This window comes from Bos mutus, chromosome 20 (assembly GCF_027580195.1).
Source record: "Bos mutus isolate GX-2022 chromosome 20, NWIPB_WYAK_1.1, whole genome shotgun sequence".
NCBI lineage: Eukaryota > Metazoa > Chordata > Mammalia > Artiodactyla > Bovidae > Bos > Bos mutus.
The window spans coordinates 29,736,605-29,761,025 of record NC_091636.1 but is presented as its reverse complement, the minus strand read 5'-3'; the positions used below and the strand labels follow the sequence as shown (position 1 = coordinate 29,761,025).

Below are 24,421 nucleotides of genomic sequence, written 5' to 3'. Positions count from 1 at the left end.
GGCTGGTGCATTTAATCCATTTAAGGTAATTAATGATATTTATGATCCTATCAATAATGTGCTGAAGTCAATAAATGGGGCCATGCTGCAGTCCATGGGGTCGCAAAGAGTTGGACACAACTGAGCGGCTGAACTGAACTGATCAATAATGTATGAGGCTGTTATCATTTTCTCAATTATTCTGGGTTTATTTTCTGTAGGTAGTCTTTTCCTTCTCTTGTTTCCTGCCTAGAGATGTTCCTTTAGCATTTGTTGTAAAGTTGCTTTGGTGGTGCTGAATTCTTTTTAACTTTTGCTTGTCTGGAAAGCTTTTGATTTCTCCATTAAATGTGAAGGAGAGTCTTGCTGGATAGAGTCTTGTTGGTTGTAGGTTCTTCCCTTTCATCACTTTAAATATATCATGCCATTCTCTTCTGGCTTGTAGAGTTTTTGTCAAGAAATCAGCTGATAGCCTGATGGAAGTTCCCTTGTATATTATTTGTTGTTTTTCCCTTGTTGCTTTTAATGTTTTATCTTGGTCTTTAATTTTTCCAGTTTGATTATTATGTGTCTCCATGTGTTCCTCCTTAGGTTTATCCTGCCTGGGACTCTCTGCTTTCTGGACTTGGTTGACTATTTCCTTTCCCATGTTAGGGAAGTTCTCAGCTATTAACTCTTCAAATATTTTCTCAGGTCCTTTCTCTCTCTCTTCTCCTTCTGGGACCCCTATATGTGAATGTTGATGCATTTAGTGCCGTCCCAGAGGTCTCTTAGGCTGTCTTCATGCTTTTCCTTCTTTTTTCTATGTTCTGTTTTGCAGCAGTGATTTTCATCATTCGGTCCTCTAGGGCATTTATGTTCTTCTGCCTCAGTTATTCTGCTATTGATTCCTTCTAGTGGGTTATTCATCTCTGTTAGTTCTTTAATTCTTTGGTAAACATTTCTTGCATCTTCTCAATCTTTGCCTCCATTCTTTTTCTGAGATCCTGAATCATCTTCACTATCATTAACCCTTTTTCTGAAAGGTTGCCCATCTCCACCTCATTTAGTTGTTTTTACGGTGTTTTTATCTTGTCCCTTCCTTTGGGACATAACTTTTTGCTTTTTCATGCTGATTAACTTTCTGTAATGTGCCTTTTTTAGTCACTGTGGGACTGTGGTTCTTCTCACTTCTTGCGTCTGCCCTCTGATAGAGGAGGTTAAGAGACTTTGGTAAGCTTCCTGATGGGAGGGACTGGTGATGGGGAAACTGGGTCTTGCTCTGTTGGGCAGAACCTTGCTCAGTAAAGCTTCAGTTCAGTTATCTGCTGATGGGTGGGGCTGCACTCCCTCCCTGGTAGTTTCTTGGCCTGAGGTGACCCAGCCCTCAGGTCTACGGGTTCTATGTTGGGCTCTATGGTCAGGTTAATGGCGACCTCCAAGAGGGTTTATGCCAAGGGGGACCTTCCCAGATTGCTGCTGCCAGTGTTCCCATCCCTGTGATGAGCCCCAACCAAGGAGACCCTCCAACACTAGCATGTAGTTTCGGTTCAGTCTCCTATGGGGTCACTGCTCCTTTCCTCTGACTCTTGGTGTGGGCAAGGTTTTCTTCGTGGTCTCCAAGACTGGAGTCTCTGTTTTCTCCAGTCCTGTGGAATTCTTATAATCAAGTCCCGCTGGCCTTGAAGGTCAGATTCCCTGGGGATTCGTAGTCTCTTTGTCGGATCCTCAGGCTGGGAAGCCTGAAGTGGGGTTCAGAACCTTCACAACAGTGGGAGAACGTCTTTGGATTTTGAGCATTACCTTGCTGTCGTGAAATGAGTGTAATTGTGCGGTAGTTTGAACACTCTTTGGCATCACCCTTCTTTGGGATTGGAATAAAAACTGACCTTTTCATTATTAATGACTATAGACCTTCATGATTGTTTTAATTTACTGAAGTTGATTTACAATGTGTTTCTAGTGTATTGCAGAGAGATTCAGTTATACATATATACACATACTCTTTTTCATATTTTTTTCCATTATGGTTTATTATAGGTATTCACTGTGCTATTCAGTAGAACCTTGATCATGATTATTTTAAATACCTATATAGTATTTCGGGAGAAGGCAATGGCAACCCACTCCAGTACTCTTGCCTAGACAATCCCATGGATGGAAGAGCCTGGTAGGCTGCAGTCCATGGGGTCGCTAGGACTCAGACACGACTGAGCGACTTTATTTTCACGCATTGGAGAAGGAAATGGCAACCCACTCCAGTGTTCTTGGCTGGAGAATCCCAGGGCCGGGGGAGCCTGGTGGGCTGCCGTCTATGGGGTCGCACAGAGTTGGACACAACTGAAGTGACTTAGCTAGCTAGCTAGCTATATAGTATTTCACTAAATGGGAGTTATCAACTCAACCAATCCTTCCAAGCTTTTCATATTATAAACTTATCTTTGCTTACTTGTTTCATTTTCTTAGGACAAATTCCCAACAGTGATGAATTACTAGTTTAAATGATAAATAATGTTTTTAAAGATTTTAGAAAACTGCTCTTTAGGGAAATTATACTGATTCACTCTTCTGAAGATAAAACATAGAGCACTTTCAAGTTCACCCTGCTCCTTGCGGAGTTAAAATTTAAAATTGTCAAATAAGTTGATTGGGCTAAGCACAGAGATTGAATTGGAAATATGCTGTAAAAAAAGATGCTCACGTGCACTGGTGTGCTAAGTCGCTTCAGTCATGTCCAACTCTTCGACCCTATGGACTGTAGCCCTCCAGGCTCCTCTGTCCATGGGATTCTCCAGGTAAGAATTCTGGAGTGGGTTGCCGTGTCCTCCTCCAGGGGGTCTTCCCGACCCAGGGACTGAACGTGTGTCTGTCTCCTGCATTGGCAGGCAGGTTCTTTACTACTAGTGCCACCAGTCAGAAATTCTGTGGTTGATCTGCTGGCCAGCTCATTTTCAAGCCATTCCCAGCACCTTCTCCTTTATCATTTAAAAAAAAAAAAAAAGGCTACTTTAAACAATTCTGCCCCTTACACAATTATGGCCAGCAGGAAATAAGCAGAAATGTGCTGGAAAAGCTTTAACTCTCCTGACAAAAAGGACAGACATACCTGAAACTGCCCCTCTCCTAGCTTTGGATGAGAACATATAATCTGAAGCTGTGGCAGCCATATCGCAACCATAAAAAAATGCCAAGAGAATCACTTGTTCTGTCCAACAACAGCAACAAACAAACTCACAGACTTTGTGATGTGAAAAACACTTTGTTTACAACGTTTTTAGTTTTATTTTGTGTTACTTGCAGTTAAAAAATTACTGACAATGGAACGCTGCATACTAAAGCACTGGTTTCTGAGTTATAGATAATCATAAATATCATATATAATTAGAAGAAATACAGAAATAATCAGATATAATTTAAAATAGGGGTAAAATATGTATATATAGCAAGAGATGATGGAATAGACCCTTTGTAGTGAAAGCCACAGACACCATTAAATACACATTTAGGAGAAAGGAATAAAGTAAGTTAACCAAATAGAGAAAGGCTAGGATACATGCCAGAGGATTACTGGGTTATCAAAACATGTTTTCTTTTCCTCCTAGGCACACAGCCACACTATATATTTCTCATCTTTCCTTGTAGTTAGTTGGGAGCACAGATCAAGTTGTTGCTAAAGGAATGTGAACAGAAATAATGCCAATTCTGGGCCTGGTCCATAAATACCCATTTTCTCTCTTTCCCCATCCACTGGCCAAATGGAGAAGACTTTGAGCAGAGTCACAAAAACAGAGGGAGCCTGCCCTGAATTACTGTGAGGAGCAGAGCTCTTCCTCCAACCTCCTTAGAACTGTGATGTGAGCAATACTATTTTACAGTGTTTAAGGTCGAGACCTTACTTATTATAGCAGCTAGCATCATTCACTATAACAGGTGGGAGCAGGGGAAGGGGAAAAAAGAGACTAATGAAGAAATAAGGTAAGTGAAGTGTATGACATGAATGTAAGAGTGCTACCTGTTCGTTACACAGGGTCCCCAACCCAACACAACCTGTCCTTTTTATGACATAGAGTCAGCAAAATTTTTAATATTTATGAGGAAATCTTTTTCAAATTTTTTTTTAACTCCTTTCTAAATCCACTGGTTTCTGAAAGCCTTGATGTTCCTTGGAAGAGTATAATTTTGAAACGGCAACACTGTGTTCCTAAAAAACTGGTCAGGGGGAGAGTATTTGCTAAAGCTTAACATCAAGTTAAGTATATTTAGAAACCAAAATAATCCCTTGTTAAACAATTTCTACATTTTTGGGTTATATGCTAAATGAAGTTTTCCTATATAACCAATTAAAACTTAGTAAATGGCTGTCTAAATGGTGATACAAAGTTCAAAACCAATTATTCATTACTTACCAAGCCTGCCTTGTCATAATGTCTATGACATAGCTATTATTACCATCAACAAAAGTACAACACACAAACCAACTGATAAATTATATATTACATGTTTATTAAGGGTACAACTTTTATGTAAAATTTACATTTTTCTGAAAAATCAAAAATATTTACAAAATATTGTAAGATTTGCATTGTTCTAATTACAACTCAAAGTAGTAAATAACAAATCTTAAAAACTCACATTTGTTAAGAGTTCTGTGTTTACAAATTCTTGGTTAAAGAGGCAGCTACAAAGTTTATCACTATACATAAGCAAGAACCAGCTTGCTAAAATACATTTCCCATTGAAAATCTATTGGTCTTTTTTTACACCATTAGTGGATTTTTAAATGAAAAAATCAATATAAACTCATATGGCTTCAAAATTGTAACCTGCACCCGATACAAATTTATGTACCAATACTTGGTATGAGGACTGGTAATTAAGAAAGTGCAGAAGTATAACCATTTCACTAGTTTGTACATTTTAAGGTAATACTTGATTAAAAACAAACATGGTGAGTATAATGGTGTCTATCCAATAATAAAATATTAACTTCCCAATAAAAGCAGTTTGCAAAGCAATTACAGTTAAGATTCCAGTAAGGGACTGTAATTGGCATTTAAAAGGGTACAATATGTTAGAAATTCTAATTCTGTCCACTATCTAGTCAAGATGAAAATTTTAGCAAATTATCTTATGTATTGCTTTAGTCAAATCTAAATTTAGAATGGGGCTAACACTGAATATATTTAAAAAGCACATATTGTGTTATATATATATATTGCTAATGAGTAGATTTTCTGCTGTATTTAATATAGCAAGATGTTACATAAATGTATAGAGGGAGGGATTTTACTTTCTGTAGAGCTTAAGAGAACAATTAGTGATTTTATATAAATTTACTATATATAACACAATTTATTACTTCTATGCAAAATGCAGGACACTGGTACTTATCCTTATAAATAAAATTCCCATTTGTAAATTATGAAACTGTGTCCAAAATATTTACTTCCTTCAATTAATCAGGATTTGTTATAAAGTTAGGTTTTTTACTATTTAATATTAGTAGTTTATTTTAAGAAACGCTTAACCCAATCCATCGTTTCAAATAGTTTCCTCATTTTTAGCAGGTGGTGATAAGAAAAAGAACATAAAAACTGCCAATTTTTCCAAGTGTTGAAAATGCCAAAACTGATCTTTTCTAAAGTGTGTTCCTCACAAACTACTACAAACTCATGCTCACATCACATTCAGTAAATAAATATATAAATTTCCAATAATAAGAGTGAGGGGAAATGTTAAGTTGAGAGTGAAAATGCCAGTTACCAATTTACCATTACGGTGTTGCAGAATTTTTTGATAAGGTTAGGATGGAACATCTGAAGGTAATCTTTTCCCCTGTAAACATAGGCTGTTAGTTATATTTCTCTAGTGGCTACAGTGTAACACTAAAGAAGGGAGCCAGGGTTCTTAAGTATAAATTGTCCTCTAGTTATTCTGAATTCCCACTGCAATTGCAACCAAAGATTTTTATAAAAAATCGCAATTATCTTGTAAAAATTCTTGACTAAGATTCTGAATACAAAATCTGGACTGTGAGGAAAAAAGTGAGGCACATTAATGAACACAAACTGGATAGGCACATTTCTGGGTTTTGTTATTGTTTTAAAGGCACACGTTATGCAATCCATATAAAAATAAATTAAATCTAACAGCATTAATTCATCAAAACAATCACAACTTCTATAAAGTTAACTGCAGAAGCAAATTTCTCTGCTGTCTTTTGCAAGCTTATTTTAAAACACATTGCACTTGAGGATTAAAAAAAATCATATAAAACACCATTTACACTTTATTAATATGTTTATATGAGAATCAAATTATAAATTTTGCATACACCTTGGACTCTGGTCTGATTACTTTATGGCACATAACTCAATTTGATTGAGTGTTATCAACATTATCCCAAACTTAGAATTCACGTTCTGTTTGTATCCATTTAATATCAAACTTAAACGTTTTTAAAAGCTACCTCTGACTCTAAAAACTTATAGAAAGCTAAATTATCTTGTGCTTCCTCTCCTGAAATTTCAGGCCTCATATTACACTAAAAGCCCCCTTTTCAACATAGACACTGAAGATAAAATTTCCAGCCTATAAAAACTTCATTTTACTGAGAATCTGAATAAATGTGCTTCCTGAATATTGCAGTTGATCATTTACAGCGTTGAAAATCATTTCAGTGCTATTTTCTTCGGTGACTCACTTCAAAAGTGCAATTTAATGTTTGTAGTTAGCTCTTAAAGATATAATACAAGTCAGAATAGTGTTTGGAAAGAAAAATAATGCAGAACGGCAGGTCTGTACTACTCCCTTGAGCCAACCACTTTCCCAGGTCCATCAACAATCCGCCAGGTATCGTCCTGGAAAACACCAAGTAGACCTTTGCCATTATAATTTCAAATGAACTCAAAGGAGGACATTTCCACTGTGGTTACAGACACAAACCCCAGTTCCCATCTGCTGTTTACAGTACATTAGAATCAGATCACAGGTGTTCAGCTATACTGACCATGAGTACTCTCTCTCCCAGGCGTGTCTCTATCTGGCACTTTGTACCAAAGGTCAAAGGAAACATTTACATGCCTTCAGACTATAAACTACTTGAGAGTCATTTAGTAACTATTAGAATATAAATGTTTCCCACGTACATGAAAAAGCTTGAAATCTCCCAACTTACCAGTGGCAAACCGCTTCTTTACTAAGGAAAGCCTGTAGCCAGTGCCTACAAGTTCAGTATCTACTCCTGAGAGGGTACTTCCCTCGCTGAGGAATTGCACTGCAAGTGTTGTGGGTTTACTGGGTCCTTCTGAAAGATCAAATTTTGCTCTGAGGGACCCAGAACCTATAAGGAAGAGAAGAAAGAATTTATACAGGATACTATTTCACACCAAAAAAGGCAAGTGAGCAAGTAAAAGCTAAAAAAAAGTCAATCCTATTCCAAATTCTTTAAACGTATAAGTGAATCATTGTCCTGTTTTCAAATCAGATTTTAGTCAGTGAATCTGAATTTTCATTAAGTAATCTTAATCCATGCTTCTCCTTGACTTAATAACAGTCTTCAGAGAGATTTACTATTGATATTCCTACACTCTGTGTGTGTTGAAGTGAGTCAAAAGACAAGCAAGGCTGAGGACAGGAAGGAAGGAAGCCCTGGAAACAATGAATGGGCATTAAAGCCAAAGGGAAATGACTGCTGAGTACCATGGGGCAGGAGAGGTAAAGAAGCTAAGATAGCTAAGATTGGGAAGAGCTGTATCAGTATTACCTCTGTATTCATCTTTCTTTTTAAAATCATGCCAAATATGTCTGAGGGGCTTTCTTTTCAATGTAACCATTTATTCCACATTCCTCAGTCTAATAGTCTGGCAGAAATAGTATATAATTATGAATATTATAAATTTATAGTATTATAAATGTATTATACAAAAGAAACTATCAAAAGCTATGGATACAAAGCACATAAAATGTTGTGGGGATGATGGGGTCTGTTTCAGGAAAAGGTAACTACAGGTGCAGAGACGGGAGAGCTGACAGCACGATGCATTTAAGGTAACTACATCTATACCAGAAGATCAGGAGAACAGATGTAAGTGGAGCAAAGTGGCAGAAGACGATAGACTGGTAGCTGAGGAAAGCTCTAAGTATCTTTACAGACCACAATAATAAATAAACGTAGGGAGCCACCAAAGACAAGGAAGACAAAACATTTCAGGTAAGAATCTTAGAAGGGCAACAAGGTACAAGATGCAAGGCAGGGACACCACCTGCAAGTCAATAAAATGGTCTAGGACTCTAGGTGACAGGAAAAGTGTGTTTGAACTACACTGGGGGAAAGGAAAGAGGAGAATGAATTTGGAAAACATTCAGGAGTTGAAGTCAAAGGGTAAATAGGAGGAGAAGCCTAAGAGGGAGGGTTCCCAGGTTTCTGGTTTGAGAAAAGCAGACAGAATTGCTGGGTAGAAACAGTGACATTCTGTGATTCCCCGTGCAGAAACTGAACACCACAGACAGAAACTTGAAAGAAAATATAACAAAGACCCATCCTATACTACTGTACCTGGTGGCACACAGATCAGTTGGGAAAATGAGTTGCTGTCTAACCCTTAGCCCGTGTCCAAGTGCTCCCTAAGCTTTTAGTTTGTGATATGCAACTCAATTCTGTGAAAGTGCGACCACAGGCCAAGAGCAGCCAACAGGGCAACCCTTAAACTTTAGAATATTTCCTGCTCCTCTCCGGAGCATAAAGCCAAAACAGAAACAGACTTCTACTTTATCGTATTCTAGTTTGGAGATATCTTTTTAAAGGTTGACTAACCAAATCAGAACCACACTTGTAAGATGTGGTTCTCACACAGTCCTCATACAGTCACTCTGATACCTGAACAGCAGAGGGAAACTATAATTACAACACCCAGTTAGAAAATTTGTATCCTGTTTTTCAGAGAACAAATTCCCTTCTTGGCAAATACCTACAATAACACTGTTTCATTAAATATGGGGAAAATATTAAAATATAAAAACCCTTTCTTCCTTGCTAACTGGTTGTACTTCCAGTTTCAACTAGGACTTTCAGTTTTATCTCCTAAGTCATACAGCTAGAGTAAAAATCAGTACATTTGCCACCTGAGCACAGGCAACCTTTAAGTACCAAATACAAACAAAGGAACCAGAGATTAGCTGGGTTAGGAGTGTGGTTCTCTAGTTGTAAAAGCCTAGTTCAGCACAGGAGGTGAACAATACAAGTATGCACCTGGTCTTTTATGCAGAAATACCTTTAAGAAAAACTACTGATGATATATTTTAATCACATGATGCTTAAAATGTTCAAAAGGAAAAAAGTGAGTAAAACTTGAAAAGCCAAAAAACCTACCTAATAGGAAAAGTTATTGGAGATTAATTAGGCATTCAAAAGAGATAGGAGAAGTCTCCTTTGATTAAGAGAAACTGCCATTAAAATGTTAAAGACTGTCCTGGGAATTATATTCTAAACTGAGTGAGAGGATACACTAGGAGTGACCAACTGACTAGTAGAGATTTCTCTGCACTGTGAGCACACATGCAGACGTGGTGGGCGGAGGCGATTACCTTGCTTCTTCTTGAAATAATGATCACAGAATTAAAGGCTGTTAATAGTTTTAATAAGGGTATATGACCAAGGAAAGGTTCTCTTGAGAAAGAGTAGGCAAGATAGGCAAGGGGAGTTTTTAAAGCCTGAGAGCTTCTGTACTATTTCCGGGAGGCCAGGCAGACCCCATTAACAGAATGAACTAAACAGCATGTTAATTACTTTAATTAGTTATCAGTTTCAATTATCAGGTTTCCCAGACATCTATAAATTAATAGGTATCTTCTCATGTGCTAACATTAGTTAGCACATGAACATAAGGAATATTTACATAATATTTATAAAGTTATAGCAAAACATTTTCTCACAGAGAAAGCACTTTCAATCTAGAAGAAAAAAATGTGTTCTGAATCTCAATTGGTCCATTCTTTAAGGTATTAACTTCCACCTAGTGGTCAGTTCTAGAACTGAAGGCATGAAATTCCAGGAGAAAATTTTCCATAAACATGCCTAAAAGATCCATTTTCAGTGCCATTATATCATAAACAAACCATGCACACACTTACCTCCATTTTCTGATTTTTCCGAAATACCAGACAGTTTCCAAAAGGCTTTCATCTGTTCTGCATTCCTGTAAGAACAAATATCTTCAGCTAATGTGTCTAGTATGATGCCTTCCTTGTACATGGATGAGCACTTCAGTAAATACATTTTAAATATTTCACTAGAACTAGTGCTAAATTTACTTTAGAATAGTATCACTGGTGAAAATGTGTTTATGAATAATATAAACAAAATACTATTCTTTTTCTTAATAAGTAGATATTTACCAAATTATATAATTCTATTTCTGTTGATAAGAGAAAGGAAAACAATGTATAGGTGATCGAGTACCTTCATTACTCAAGGAAAATAGTTTTATTATTAAATGGTGAAGCAGATATAAACAAAGAATCGTCAGAGTATATACTAACATTAATGGAGGAAGCAAGAGAGGCAGTTAAGAGATGGGACTAATACTTAACACTAACCAGGTAGGTTTTCCTATAGATATGCTAGATACTATATTTAACTCTGTAAAATAATTATCTTTATTTTTAAATGAAAAAAGTTTAGAGAAGTAATGTACTTTGAGGGTAAAGTTGTACTGAATCACTCAAGTCTGGGTGGGGACAGCAAACTTGGTTTGTTTATTCTGGGTTGAAGCTACTGTAGCTTGACTAGTAAAATCTACAATACATTTTATAACACGATTTCTATGTGAAAATACACTAAAAATTTTCAAACTTGTAAGACAACTTTCAGAAATGAGGTCCTATACTGGGGGACTGCAGACAGAAATGTAGTAGGAATTCAGAATCTACTTACTCACCATATTGCAGGGGGAAGGGACTGCATGTGTGTGACTCCGCCGTCCACTGGTACCACCACCTGTATGTTGGAGAGCACGCTTGGCGCCACCATAGCTTCCGGGTTGTACTTATAATCCACCCTAAGATCTGTGGTGCCAGCACTACATTTCCAATATGTGGCAAGATTTAGAGGAGTGGACTGAATACCATTTGATGACACCTTTAAAGAGAGAAAAAAACAAACAAGAAAAAAACAAACCTTTGACCTACAAAAGTAAACAAGTCATACTGACATATACATGAACACAAGAGATCACACATTCAAAAACAATAATGAGGGAGTTGTCTGTTGCTAGGTAGAGTGAAGCAGGCTCATCTCAAAGGTATAAGCATGACTCTCAAAGTGTAGACCTGGGACTGTTTACATCAAAATTTCTGTGGTGCTTGTGGACAATGCATATTTCTCTGGCTCCAAATGCAGAAAATCTGGAGGCATTGGTGATATTAGTGTTACCATTGCTGCTGCTGCTGCTAAGTTGCTTCAGTCGTGTCCAACTCTGTGCGACCCCATAGATGGCAGCCCACCAGGCTCCCCCGTCCCTGGGATTCTCCAGGCAAGAACGCTGCAGTGGGTTGCCATTTCCTTCTCCAATGCATGAAAGTGAAAAGTGAAAGTGAAGTTGCTCAGTTGTGTCCGACCCTCAGCGACCCCATGGACTGCAGCCTACCAGGCTCCTCCGTCCATGGGATTTTCCAGGCAAGAGTACTGGAGTGGGGTGCCATTGCCTTCTCCAACCATTGCTACCTTCCAAATGCAGAACATCTGATTCAACAGGTACAGAAATCAGGGTGTTAACCACATGATTCTTATTTATGCAGGTAACATTTGAGAATGTCAACATTCAACAGAAAGTTCTAAGATTCTTCATAAGAATTTGGATTTAAAACAGAAAAACTGGGTCACCATGCAGTTCCACAAGCCTGGAGTTGGAATACTCCAAACTCCAAATGAAATTTTAATCACAATCACTTACTTCTTTTCAATGAGACCTACTCTGATCATCCTGTACAGACTTTTCTTTCTCCATAGCACAATATACATTATTTACTTATTATGTTTACTATCTCCCTATGCTATTCATAGCAATTAGCAAGCATTGAATAATACATACTTGCTGAATGAATGATAAAATGAATACTTGGAATAAACTTTAAGCCAACTTAAGTGGCAGTACTTTTTTATTCTTTTAAGTCTATTTCCTAGAAACATAAGTCATTTTTAATACAGTTACCCTATTAAAAATTCAAACAAGACATAAGAATATGAAAATAGGAAACTTATCCCTTGGCACTTACTCCCCACTGTTAATCTCATGGTACATACACTTCCAGACTTCCTAGGGATGCAAACGAGATCTGTCTCATTCTTTGAAATGGCCATAATAATTAATTTAATCAATCTCTTTCTCTGTGGACATGTACTCGAGTGGTTTCCAAACAATGCTGAAGTGAATATCCTTTGTACCTTCCAACCCCATCTGTGTGATTTCCAAAGAACTGATTTCTGGAACTGTTGAATTAAAGGTTACATCTATTCAACAATCTAATAGAGTTACCTTCTAAGAGGTTCTATTAATTTGTACTTCTATTAACAAGTGGTAATTTCATGGATAGAGGAGCCTGGAGGGCTACAGTTCATAGGGTCACAGAGTCAGACATGAATGAGCATGCACACCCACACACACCTTTTCTAATAGAGCAATCTTTTTCATTTTGGTCAATCTAATGAGAACTAAAACTGGTATCTCATTGTTGTCTTAACAGTCATTGCTCTGATTACTACTGACATGGAGCATCTTTCTAAAAGTTATCTATTGAATTATTCATCTTTTACTTGTAATTTATAAGGATCCTTTGAAGTAAACCTTTTGATCTATTTTACATAATACTTTTCCCTCAGATTAAATACTGATTCTGTTTAAACAAATACAAACACACACAGATTCATTTCTTTCTGTCTCAAGTATCTTACTCGCTTACTGCATGTCGTCTGGGTTTGCAGTATACGTAGGTCTTCCACACTTGAAGATTAAAACATGTAATAAACACACGGTACACATGCACATATACCCATGGGTATACATATACTCACCCATGCTTTTAGTGTTTTTTATGTTTTTATTTGGGCTTCCCTGGTAGCTCAGCTGGTCAAGAATCTGCCTGCAATGTGGGAGACCTGGGTTTGATCCCTGGGTTTGGATGATCCCCTGCAGAAGGGAACAGCTAACCACTCCTGGAAAATTCCATGGACTGACTGTATAGTCCATGGGGTCACAAAGAGTCAGGCACGACTGAGCAACTTTCACTTCATTTCACTTCATGGCTTGATTTATTATTATTAAACATTTGATACATGCAGATTTTATTTTGGTTTAAGGTATGAGCTGGAGATTTAGCCAAATTTTCCCCTCAAATCTCTAGTCTGTTGCCCCAATTTCACTTATTGAAAACTTCATCATTTCCACATTGTCTTGAAATGCTACTATGTCATATAAGCAGTTTTCTGTTTATTCTTAGATCTATTTCTGGATACTCTCATCTCTTCCATTCATCTGGCCATCTATTGTTCTGCCAGTTCCAAACTATTTTAAATACTGTTGGCTTATAATGTTTTCCCATTAAAACTAAACAGTACTTTAGGTTACTTTTTAAAACATTTCTTAATTTTCCAGGCTTTATGCTTCTGAGAACTTAAAAATGATTGTCAGGTCTCCAGAATTCACCAAGTTTTTGATCAGGGTCACATTGAATTTATAAGCTAATTTAGAAACAGATTTTTACAAAATAAGTCTTCCTTTTTAAAGTATACCTTTCTAACAATATTCAAGGCAGAAGAGGTATGTTTCTTAGTTTGAAAAAAAAATTTGTGTGTTCACTGTAGCCACAGGAAAGGGATGCTATAATAGATCTTTTTAAAAACAATTCTGAAGTATAAATGATATATTAGCTTCAGGTGTACAATGTGGTGATTTGATATTTATATACATTGTGCAGTGACCACAATGATCATCACAGTAAGTCTAGTTATTGGGTGTCACTATACGTATATACTACAAATTTTTTTCCTGTCCTGAGAACTTTTAAAATATACTCTTAGCAACTTGGAAACATGTAACCCAGAATTAACAACTTTGGTCACCATGCTGTGCATTACATCCCATGACTTACTTATATCTACAAGTCCGTAATTTTTTACTCCCCCCGCCCCCACTTCATGCATTTCACCTATGCCCAGCCCCCTGTGCCCCAGTGGTTACCAATATGTTCCCTGTGCCTATGAACTTGGTCTACTTTGTTTGGTTTTATAGATTCCACATATAAGAAAGATCCTGCGATTTCTGTCTTCCTTTGCTTGACTCATTTCACTATTTTTTGCCAATACCATGTTTCCATTACTGTGTCATATGGTTTGAAATCATGGAGCGCAATGCCTGTAGCATTTTGTCCTTTCTCAAGATTGCTTTGGCTACTTGACCAAATCCATACAAATTTTGTGAATCCATACAAATTTCAGGATAGTTTATTCTATTTCTGGGGCTTTCCTGGTGGCTCAGTCAGTAAAGAATCTACCTGCGCTGTGGGAATCCTGGGTTGGGAAGATGCCCTGGAGGAGGGCATGGCAACCCACTCTAGTATTCTTGCCTGAAGAACCCCCAAGGACAGGTGGGCTACAGTCCACGGGGTCGCAAAGAGTCGGACATGACTCAGAGACTAAGCACATTCTATTTCTGTGAAAAAATGCCACTGAAATTTTAATAGGTATTACATTACATCTGTTTGGGTAGTATGGATATTTTAACAATTTTAATTCTTCCACCAATGAGCATGGATTAGCTTTTCATTTAGTTTTGTCTTTTGTCACTGTCTTCTAGTTCTCAGTGTACAGGTATTTCATCTCCTTGGTTAAATTTATCTCCAAGTATTTTGTTCTTTTGATTATTTTCTTAATTTCCTCTTCTAGTTTATTATTAGTGTACAGAAACACAACAGATATATTTTGGATTCTGCAACATCACTGAATTCATTTATTATTCAGTATTTATTCTAAGTTTTGTTTTGAAGGAGTCTAAAGGTTTTCTACATATATTATGTGATTGGCAAAGAGTGATAAAACTGGATGCCTTTTCTTTTTCTTCCCTAATTGATTTGGCTAGAACTTTTATTACTGAATAAAAGAGTTAGGAGTGGGCCTCCTTGTCTTATACCTGCCCTTAGAGGAAAAGCTTTCAGATTTCCACCACTGAGCCTGATGCTAGCTGTAGGCTTGCAATATATAACATTTTTTATGTTGAGGCACACTGCCTCTGTACCCACTACATTGGGAGTTTTTAATCATAAATAGATGTTAAATCTTGTCAAATTCTTTTTCTGTAATCCACTGAGATGAGCATATGATTTTCATCTTCCTTTTCTTAATGTTGTATATTATGTTGATTGACTTCTGGGTGTAAAACCATCCTTGCATCCCTAGAATATATCCCACTTGATCATGCTGTATGACCTTTTTAATGTATTACTTAGTATGCTATTATTTTGTTGAAGATTTTTACATCTATATTCATCAGGGATGCTGCTGCTGCTGCTGCTGCTGCTAAGTCGCTTCAGTTGTGTCCGACTCTGTGCGACCCCATAGACGGCAGCCCACCAGGCTCCCCCGTCCCTGGGATTCTCCAGGCAAGAACACTGGAGTGAGTTGCCATTTCCTTCTCCAATGCAGGAAAGTGAAAAGTGAAAGTGAAGTTGCTCAGTCGTGTCTGACTCTTAGCAACCCCATAGACGGCAGCCCACCAGGCTCCCCCATCCCTGGGACTCTCCAGGCAAGAACACTGGAGTGGGGTGCCATTGCCTTCTCCGATTCGTTAGGGATATCAGCCTGTAATTTTTTTCTTGTTCTGTCCTTATCTGGTTTTGGTATCTGGGTAATGCTGGTCTTATAAAATGAGTTTGGAAGTCTTTCCTCTTTTTCTTTCTTTTTTTTGGAAGAGTTTGAGAAGTTCAGTTCAGTCGCTGAGTCGTGTCCAACTCTTTGCGATGCCATGGACTGTAGCACACCAGGCCTCCCTGTCTATCACTAACTCCCGTAGCTTGCTCAAACTCATGTCCATCGAGTCAGTGATCCCATCCAACCATCTCATCCTCTGTTGTCCCCTTCTCCTCCTGCCTTCAATCTTTTCCAGCATCAGGGTTTTTTCCAATGTCAGTTCTTCACATCAGGTGGCAAAGTACTGGAGCTTCAGCATCAGTCCTTCCAATGAATATTCAGGACTGATCTCCTTTAGGATTGACTGGTTTGATCTCCTTGCAGTCCAAGGGACTCTCAAGAGTCTTCTCCAACACCACAAAGCATCAATTCAAAAGCATCAATTCTTCGGCGCTCAGCTTTCTTTATGGTCCAACTTTCACATCCATGTATGACTACTGGAAAAACCACAGCTTTGACCAGATGGACCTTTGTTGGCAAAGTAATGTCTCTGCTTTTTAATAAGCTGTCTAGGTTGGTCATGAGCAAGAGTCTTTTAATTTCATGGTTGCAGTCACCATCTGCAGTGATTTTGGAGCCCCAAAAAATAGCCTCTCACTGTTTCCATTGTTTCCCACCTATTTGCCAGGAAGTGATGCAACCAGATGCCATGCTCTTAGTTTTCTGAATGTTGAGTTTTAAGCCAACTTTTTCACTCTCTTTTTTCACTTTCATCAAGAAGCTCTTTAGTTCTTCTTCGCTTTCTGCCATAAGGGTGGTGTCATCTGCATATCTGAGGTTATTGATATTTCTCCCAGCAATCTTGATTCCAGCTTGTGCTTCATCCAGCCTGGCATTTTGCATGATGTGCTATGCATATAAATTAAATAAGCAGGGTGACAATATACAGCCTTGACATACTCCTTTCCCTATTTGGAACCAGTCTGTTGTTTCATGTCCAGTTCTAATTATTGCTTCTTGACCCACATACAGATTTCTCAGGAGGCAGGTAAGGTGACCCGATATTCCCATCTCTTGAAGAATTTTCCACAGTTTGTTGTGATCCACACAGTCAAAGCCTTTGGTGTTGTCAATAAAGCAAAGTACACGTTTTTTTGGAACTCTCTTGCTTTTTTGTTGATTCAATGGATGTTGGCAATTTGATCTGGTTCCTCTGCCTTTTCTAAATCCAGCTTGAACATCTGGAAGTTCATGGTTTATGAACTTTGAAGCCTGGCTTGGAGGATTTTGAGCATTACTTTACTAGCGTGTGAGATGAGTGCAATTGTGCGGTAGTTTGAACATTCTTTGCCATTGCCTTTCTTTAAGACTGGAATGAAAACTGACCTTTTTCAGTCCTGTAGCCACTCCTGAGTTTTCCAAATTTGCTGGCATACTGAGTGCAGCACTTTCACAGCATCATCTTTCAGGAAATAGCTCATTTGGAATTCCATCACCTCCACTACCTTTGTTTGTAGTGATGCTTCCTAAGGCCCATTTGACTTTGCACTCCAGGATGTCTGGCTCTAGGTTGGTGATCACACCATTGTGATTATCTGGGTCATGAAGATCTTTTTTGTATAGTGTATTTTCTGTGTATTCTTCCCACCTCTTAACATCTTCTGCTTCTGTCAGGTCCATTCTATTTCTGTCCTTTATTGTACCCATCTTTGCATGAAATGTTCCCTTGATATCTCTAATTTTCCTGAAGAGATCTCTAGTCTTTCCCATTCTATTGTTCTTTGCATTGATCACGAGGAAGGCTTTCTTATCTCTCCTTGCTATTCTTTGGAACTCTGCATTCAAATGGGTGTATCTTTCCTATTCTCTTTGTCTTTAGCTTCTTTTCTTTTCTCAGCTATTTGTAAAGCCTCCTCAGACAACCATTTTGCCATTTTGCATTTCTTTTTCTTGGGGATGGTCTTGATCATGCCTCCTGTACAATGTCACGAACCTGCATCCATAGTTCTTCAGGTGCTCTATCTATCAGATCTAATCCCTGACATCTATTTGGAATCAGTTTGAGAAGAACTGGTATTAATTCTTTTAATGCTTGGCAGAATCTGGCAGTGAAACTATATGGTCCTGGACTTTTGTTTGTTGGGAGGGTTCTGATTATGGATTCATATCTCCTTGCTAGGAACTGATCTATTCATATTTCTACTTTATGATTCAGTACTGGAAAGCTGGCTGGATGTTCCTATCAATTTGTCTATTTCTTATAGGTTGTTCAATTTGTTGACATATAATTGTTCATAGCAGTCTCTTGTGATTCTCTGTATTTCAGTGGTATTGGTTGTAGCAACTCCTCCTTTGTTTCTGATTTTATTTGAGCCCTCCTTTTATCTTGGTGAGTTTAGATAAAAGTTTGTCAATTTTGTCTATCTTTTCAAAGAACCAGCTCTTAGTTTCACTGATCATTTTTCTTAGTATCTATTTCTGCTCTGAATTTTGTTATTACCTTCCTTCTACCAATGCTGGGCTCTGTTTGCTTTTCTTTTTCTACTTGCTTGAGGTGTAAAGTTAAGCTGTCTGAGATTATTCTTTCTTCTTAAGGTAGGCATGTATCATTTTGAACTTACACTCTAAGAAATGCTTCTGCTGCATCCCATTAATTTTGGTATATTGTATTTTCATTTGTTTCAAGGTATTTTTTTACTTCTCCTATGATTTCTTTGTTGACCTACTGGTTCCTCAGTAGCATACTGTGTAATCTATACGTATGTGTGAATTTTTCAGTCTTCTTGTAACCAATTTCTAGTTTCATACTGCTGTGACCCAGAAAGAGATGCCTGATATGACTCCAATATTAAATTCATTATGACTTGTATTTTAACCTGATGTATGATCCTGGAGAATGTTCCATATGCAGTTGAGAAGAATATGTATTCTGCTGCTTTTGGATGGAATGTTTTCTAATTATCTGTTAAGTCTATCTAGTCTAATGTGCCAGAGGAACCTGGCAGGCTACAGTCCATGCGGTTGCAGAGTCAGACACGACTAAGTGACCAACATTAACACTTTACATTTAACAACCTAACAGTCTTAAGTTGCAAACAACTTAAGTTTGAATACTTTCCAAAGCTCTACATTTTTACTTCTCCCAATTTTGTTTTTCACGTCACATTTTACATCTTTTAATATTGTGTATCCCTTCACTAATTATTGTAGTTATTTACTATTTTTGTCTTTTATCCTTCATATTACCTATATATGATTAATCCACCTCTACTTTATATTTACCTTTACCAGTGAGGTTTATACTTTCATATTTTTGTTACCAATTAGCACCCTTTTCAGCTTAAGAAGTCCCTTTAACATTTCTTGTAAGGCCGGTTTATTAGTGATGAACTCCTTTAAATTTTGCTTGTCTAGGAAACTCTTTTATCTTTCCTTCAATTCTGAGCAATAACTGCCAGGTAGAGAATTCTTGGTTAAAAACTTACTTTGAATATATCCCTGTGGCCTGCAAAGTTTCTGCTGATGGTCTTAAGAGAGTTCCCTTGGTTTTTTCCATTGCTGCTTTTAACATTCTTTTTTTTTAAACTTTCAACATTTTAATTATAATGTGTCTTAGTGGGGGTCTCTCTGGGCTTCCTGGATCTAATGTCCGTTTCCTTCCCCAGGTTCTTAGGGAAGTTCTCAGCTATTATTTCTTCAATAAGTTTTCAGCCCCTTTATTCTCCTGGAACTCCCAAAATGTGAATGTTAGTTTGCTTGATGCTGTCCAATAAGCTATGTCCACTTTTTAAAGTTTTTTGTTTCTGCTGTTCTGATTCAGGTGAGTTTCACTGCCCTGTCTGCATTCACTTGTCTTGTCTTTGCTTCATGTAGTGTGTGGCTGAACCCCTCCAGTACATATTTCAAATAAGTTACTCTATTCTTCAGTTCAGTGACTTCTATGGGTTACTTTCTTTTGTTTTCTACTTTTTTGTTGAAATTCTCACTGTGCTTATCCATTCTTCTCCCAAGTGAGGTGAGCATTTTAATACCACTACTTAGAACTTTTTATCAGGTAAATTACTTACCTCTGTCTCATCAAGGTTTTTTCCCTAAGGTTTTAGCTTATTCTTTTGTTTGGAATATATTCCTGTTTCCTCATTTTATTTGATTTTCTGTACTTCTTTGTATTAGGTGAAACAGCCATCCCTTCCAGTCTTGAATGACTAACCTCTTGTAGGAGATGAACCTTATTGTTCAAACTTGCCTTAGCTCTTGGTTGCTTCTCAAACCTTGGTGATTGTCCAAGCAGCCTATTTTATATTTACTACCTCCTGGTGATCAAGGGTGTGCCAAGACCGGTTCGTGTTCCAAAGCAGGAAATCTGCCAGCATGTAGATTCAGATTAGGAAGCTAGACCCTCAGGCAGCAGCTTTGAAAGCAGGCAAATAGATATAGTCCTGTGGGACTGAACACAAGTGTAAGCCCTGCTGGCCACCTGATCAGGGGATCTGAAGATGTCCCCTGGTTGACAGTCATAAAAATCAGGGCTCTGGACAAGTGTGTAAGTTCCTTTCTGGGAGAAACTGGCGAGCTGGGGCAAGGCAGAGAGAGTGAACTGACTGCATCCCCAAGCCTATGTTCTCTGAGAACATACCTGCAGACTCCTAGATGTGCATCAAATCTGAAGCCTGTCCCTTGGACTGCTATTCCAGGCCAAGCAAATGAAGTCTTTTAGAGAAAGACTACAGAAGCTTTTCAGTCTGCTTTCTGTGCATTACCCTGGTGGCAGTAGCCTGCCAAGAACTGTCTCACTAACTGTTACAGTCCTGTGGGACTCAGAATTATAAGCTACCCTGGCCTCCAGAACAAGGGGTGTCCCTGGGCTACAGCTGAAAAACTTGGGGCACCAGACATCTATAAAAACTCCTCTAGTAGATACCAGTGTTGCAGAAGACAGCACAAAGATGACACTCATCAAGGAAAGGGGGGTGGGGAAGTCTTAAATAAAAAAGATAGCACCTGCCAGCCTTAGCATGAGAGAGGGAGAGTCCACTGGTTGGAGGATAAAGTAGTGCCCACCAAGAGAAAAAGTCTATAGTAAAAATAATCATAAAGTGGTACCTGTTTGCTGGGAGAGAGCAAAAGAGGTGCCCTTCAGCACCTCATTCCCTGGAGAGTGTTCACCTCACACCCTGGCCCTTCAAGCTGACACTTTAAGATCAGCAAATGCATCTCCTTCACATGGCCACTTGTATACCTAGAGTACTTGAGTCTGCATGCAAGCCCTTTAAAGCTGTTTCAGATCCCTGCAGCCCTTGGTTCCTGTGGATGTGAGCTCCACTGGTTTTCAAAGCTGGATGTTTCAGGGACTTGTCTATCAAGTGCAGGTCTCAGAAGCTGGAGTGTCTGTGCTGGTTACAAACCATTTGTTCCTCAGAAAGAAGCTCCATGTTTCTGAGTTCCATCAGGTAATAAATAGGCTGCTTTGCTGGGGTTGAGGCCTGTGGTGAAGCTGGATCTCAGCCTCTCCTACTTGCCTCAGTGTGGTCCTTTTCTTATGAGCTGATGTGAAGAATCTATTTAGCTATCTTTCAGTCTCTTTAAGAGGGAACATTCCACATGCAGCTACAGATGTGATGTGTCCCTGAGAGAAAGTGAGTTCAGGATCTTCCTGTGTTAACACCTTGGACACTGTCTCCAGCTCTAATTAGTTTTTTTTTTTTTTGATGTGAATATTTTTCTCCATTAGTTTTCCTAAATGGTTATTTTGAAAGCTATTAATTTTAATATTAATTTTTAAATGACCACTTTGCTAAATTCTCCTACATCAGTTTTTAAGTTGATTCTTTTGAGATATATTGATATCAATATATCTCTTGATATATTCAGAAATATATCACCTGTACTGATAACTTTGGTTCTTTACCAAATTTATCACCAATTCTTAATTCTCTTGTCTAACCATCACTTCGTGGGAAATAGATGGGAAAACAGTGGAAACTGTCAGACTTTATTTTTTGGGGCTCCAAAATCACTGCAGATGGTGATTGCAGCCATGAAATTAAAACGCTTACTTCTTGGAAGGAAAGTTATGACCAACCTAGATAGCATATTAAAAAGCAGAGACATAACTTTGCCAACAAAGGTCCGTCTAGTCAAGGCTATGGTTTTTCCAGTAGTCATGTATGGATGTGAGAGTTGGACTGTGAAGAAAGCTAAGCACCAAAGAATTGATGCTTTTGTACTGTGGTGTTGGAGAAGACTCTTGAGAGTGAGTTCCTTGGACTGCACGGAGATCCAACCACTCCATTCTAAAGGAGATCAGTCCTGGGTGTTCTTTTGAAGGACTGATGCTAAAGCTGAAACTCCAACACTTTGGCCACCTCATGCAAAGAGCTGACTCACTGGAAAAGACTCTGATGCTGGGAGGGATTGGGGGCAGGAGGAGAAGGGAACGACAGAGGATGAGATGGCTGGATGGCATCACCGAATCAATGGACGTGAGTCTGAGTGAACTCCGGGAGTTGGTGATAGACAGAGAGGCCTGGTGTGCTGCAATTCATGAGGTCGCAAAGAGTTGGACACTTTTCAGTTCAGTTGAGTGACTGAACTGAACTATACTAACACATCCAGAAAAATCTTACGTACTAATAGGAATAATAGGTGTCTTTGCCACTTCTTTCAATGCTTTAGGTATTTCATTATTAAGATTGATATGCTAGTCTTTTCAGATGAAGGACATATTCATATATTTATAGTTACAGAGTATTTTAATTGGTAATAGGTGGTGAATTTGATCAAATTCGTCAAAATCTCCGTAAGCTTATGAAAAGATTTTTAAAGTTTGAAATACCTTTGCATTGCTCAAATGAACTTCATTTTGGCTATGACATGTTATTTAATGACATGCAATATTCTATTTGCTAATATTTTAATTGAATATTAAAATATTTTAATATTTTATTAATGATATGACACTTACCTGATACTTTAATACATCTACATTATAGTAAGAAGCAGCTGGATTTTGCTCTGATAGCTTCTTGAGGTAGACAGTAACAGCTTGCATGTTCATCCAGAAATCTTTTGTGTTAGAATCACACTGTGATGGATCACTGTATGTGTAAGAAATATTTTCATTATTTTATTTATCTTTTTTATCTGCCTGTCTGTAGTAATTTGGTGACTTGGGAAAGACTAGTAGAAATGAACCAAAAGATAGGATAGAAAAAATTAAAGTTAGGGGATAAAGAATGGTACACAGTAGAAGGCTACCTAAAAGATGAGAAGATGTACAGCAGAGAAGGATTTAACAATAACTATTACCACCATCGGCACGCATAAAACAAAGACAGCAGAAGCCTAATTAATCATAATAATTTTGGTACTATCTTCAAACTGAACTATTATTGCTTCAAAGAAGAAATAAAATTTTCTTAAAAAGGAATTTCACCTTCAAAATAAAAGTACACAAACCTGAACACAAGTTGTGCATTTGGAAGAATTTGTTCTAGTCTGCTGATATTTTTCACCCTGAAGCAGAGCACAGCTGGAGATGGATTACTGGTGAAGACTTTAATAACTCCACTTGGAAATGATATTGTCATGTCACCAGTGATCTTCACAATACACCTGAAAGTGGAGATTGTGAAAAATTTTAAGTTTATAAATAAGGCATTTAAATCTCCATTTAAAGCATATTTAGTTTAAAAAGGGCTTTATTTATACATACAGCATTTTATAATTGTGGATGAATTATTTCTTAATAAAAAATGATCAATTGTGAAATGACATATTCGTCTAACACCAGCCTTCCCTGGAATTAAATTCCAAACACAAATGGAAGCACACTGATGATGTCTGCTCAGACCATCCGCTGGCGGCCTCCTGAGGCCACTGCTTCCCTGGAAACACTATCTCCAGCTGTAGCTGTTTTCCCTCCAAACCCTACAAAGTGCTGGGCCTGGTGGTGGCAGTGGCAGGTGCCTTGCTCCTCACTGCTTCTCACAACTGTATATTCTTTCCTCCTTCTGAAAAACGTTCTTTTGAAAGAAGAACCACCTTCTTTTGAAAAACCATCAGATTATACTACTCTCTATCAGAACCCTTCAAATCATTTTCAACATTTCGTTTCCTGAAAATTTAAGCTCCTGACTCACTGTCAATCTGTTTCTGTACCACTACTCCTGTCATAAATTTTTAGTGATTTCAATATCCACACAGATAAATCTTCTCAGTACTTTGGTCACCTAGTTCTTCAGCCCCTTACCTTCTGGATCCTGCCTTCCAGCCTACCTCAGCCACACTTAAGCCCCGCTATCATCTCAGTCTGACTCCCCACGGATCAGATTGTCACCTCCTACGTTTCTAAATCATTCCATCTAGTACTGCATCCCCAACTTCATCAAAACCCTCCATAGTCCATGTTCCTTCTAGCTTTTCCACTAATCTTCATTCTCCCTTCCCTTCATATCCTCAGTTCCCCAGCCTGAGACTTCATGGTCCATCATTATGCACACTCCTTTGTATAACCCACCCGTTGGTTCTCTCTCACTTGACTATGCTTGCTTGGCGAAAGTCTTA

The 24,421-nt window shown here is 38.0% G+C and overlaps 1 protein-coding gene across 1 annotated transcript in view; it reads right to left on the bottom strand.

The window, feature by feature from the left end:
• Positions 1 to 4,440: 4,440 nt before the first annotated feature.
• FCHO2 (FCH and mu domain containing endocytic adaptor 2) overlaps positions 4,441 to 24,421 on the bottom strand; it is a 126,038-nt gene continuing 106,057 nt past the window's right edge. The window contains exons 21-26 of the mRNA XM_070357584.1: positions 23,315 to 23,470; positions 22,821 to 22,953; positions 10,896 to 11,095; positions 10,090 to 10,154; positions 7,136 to 7,300; positions 4,441 to 6,818 (exon numbers count right to left, since the gene is read on the bottom strand). Of these exons, the coding sequence (XP_070213685.1) occupies positions 6,796 to 6,818; positions 7,136 to 7,300; positions 10,090 to 10,154; positions 10,896 to 11,095; positions 22,821 to 22,953; positions 23,315 to 23,470 (742 nt within the window). The 3' untranslated portion in view covers positions 4,441 to 6,795. The remainder of the gene's footprint in view (positions 6,819 to 7,135; positions 7,301 to 10,089; positions 10,155 to 10,895; positions 11,096 to 22,820; positions 22,954 to 23,314; positions 23,471 to 24,421) is intronic.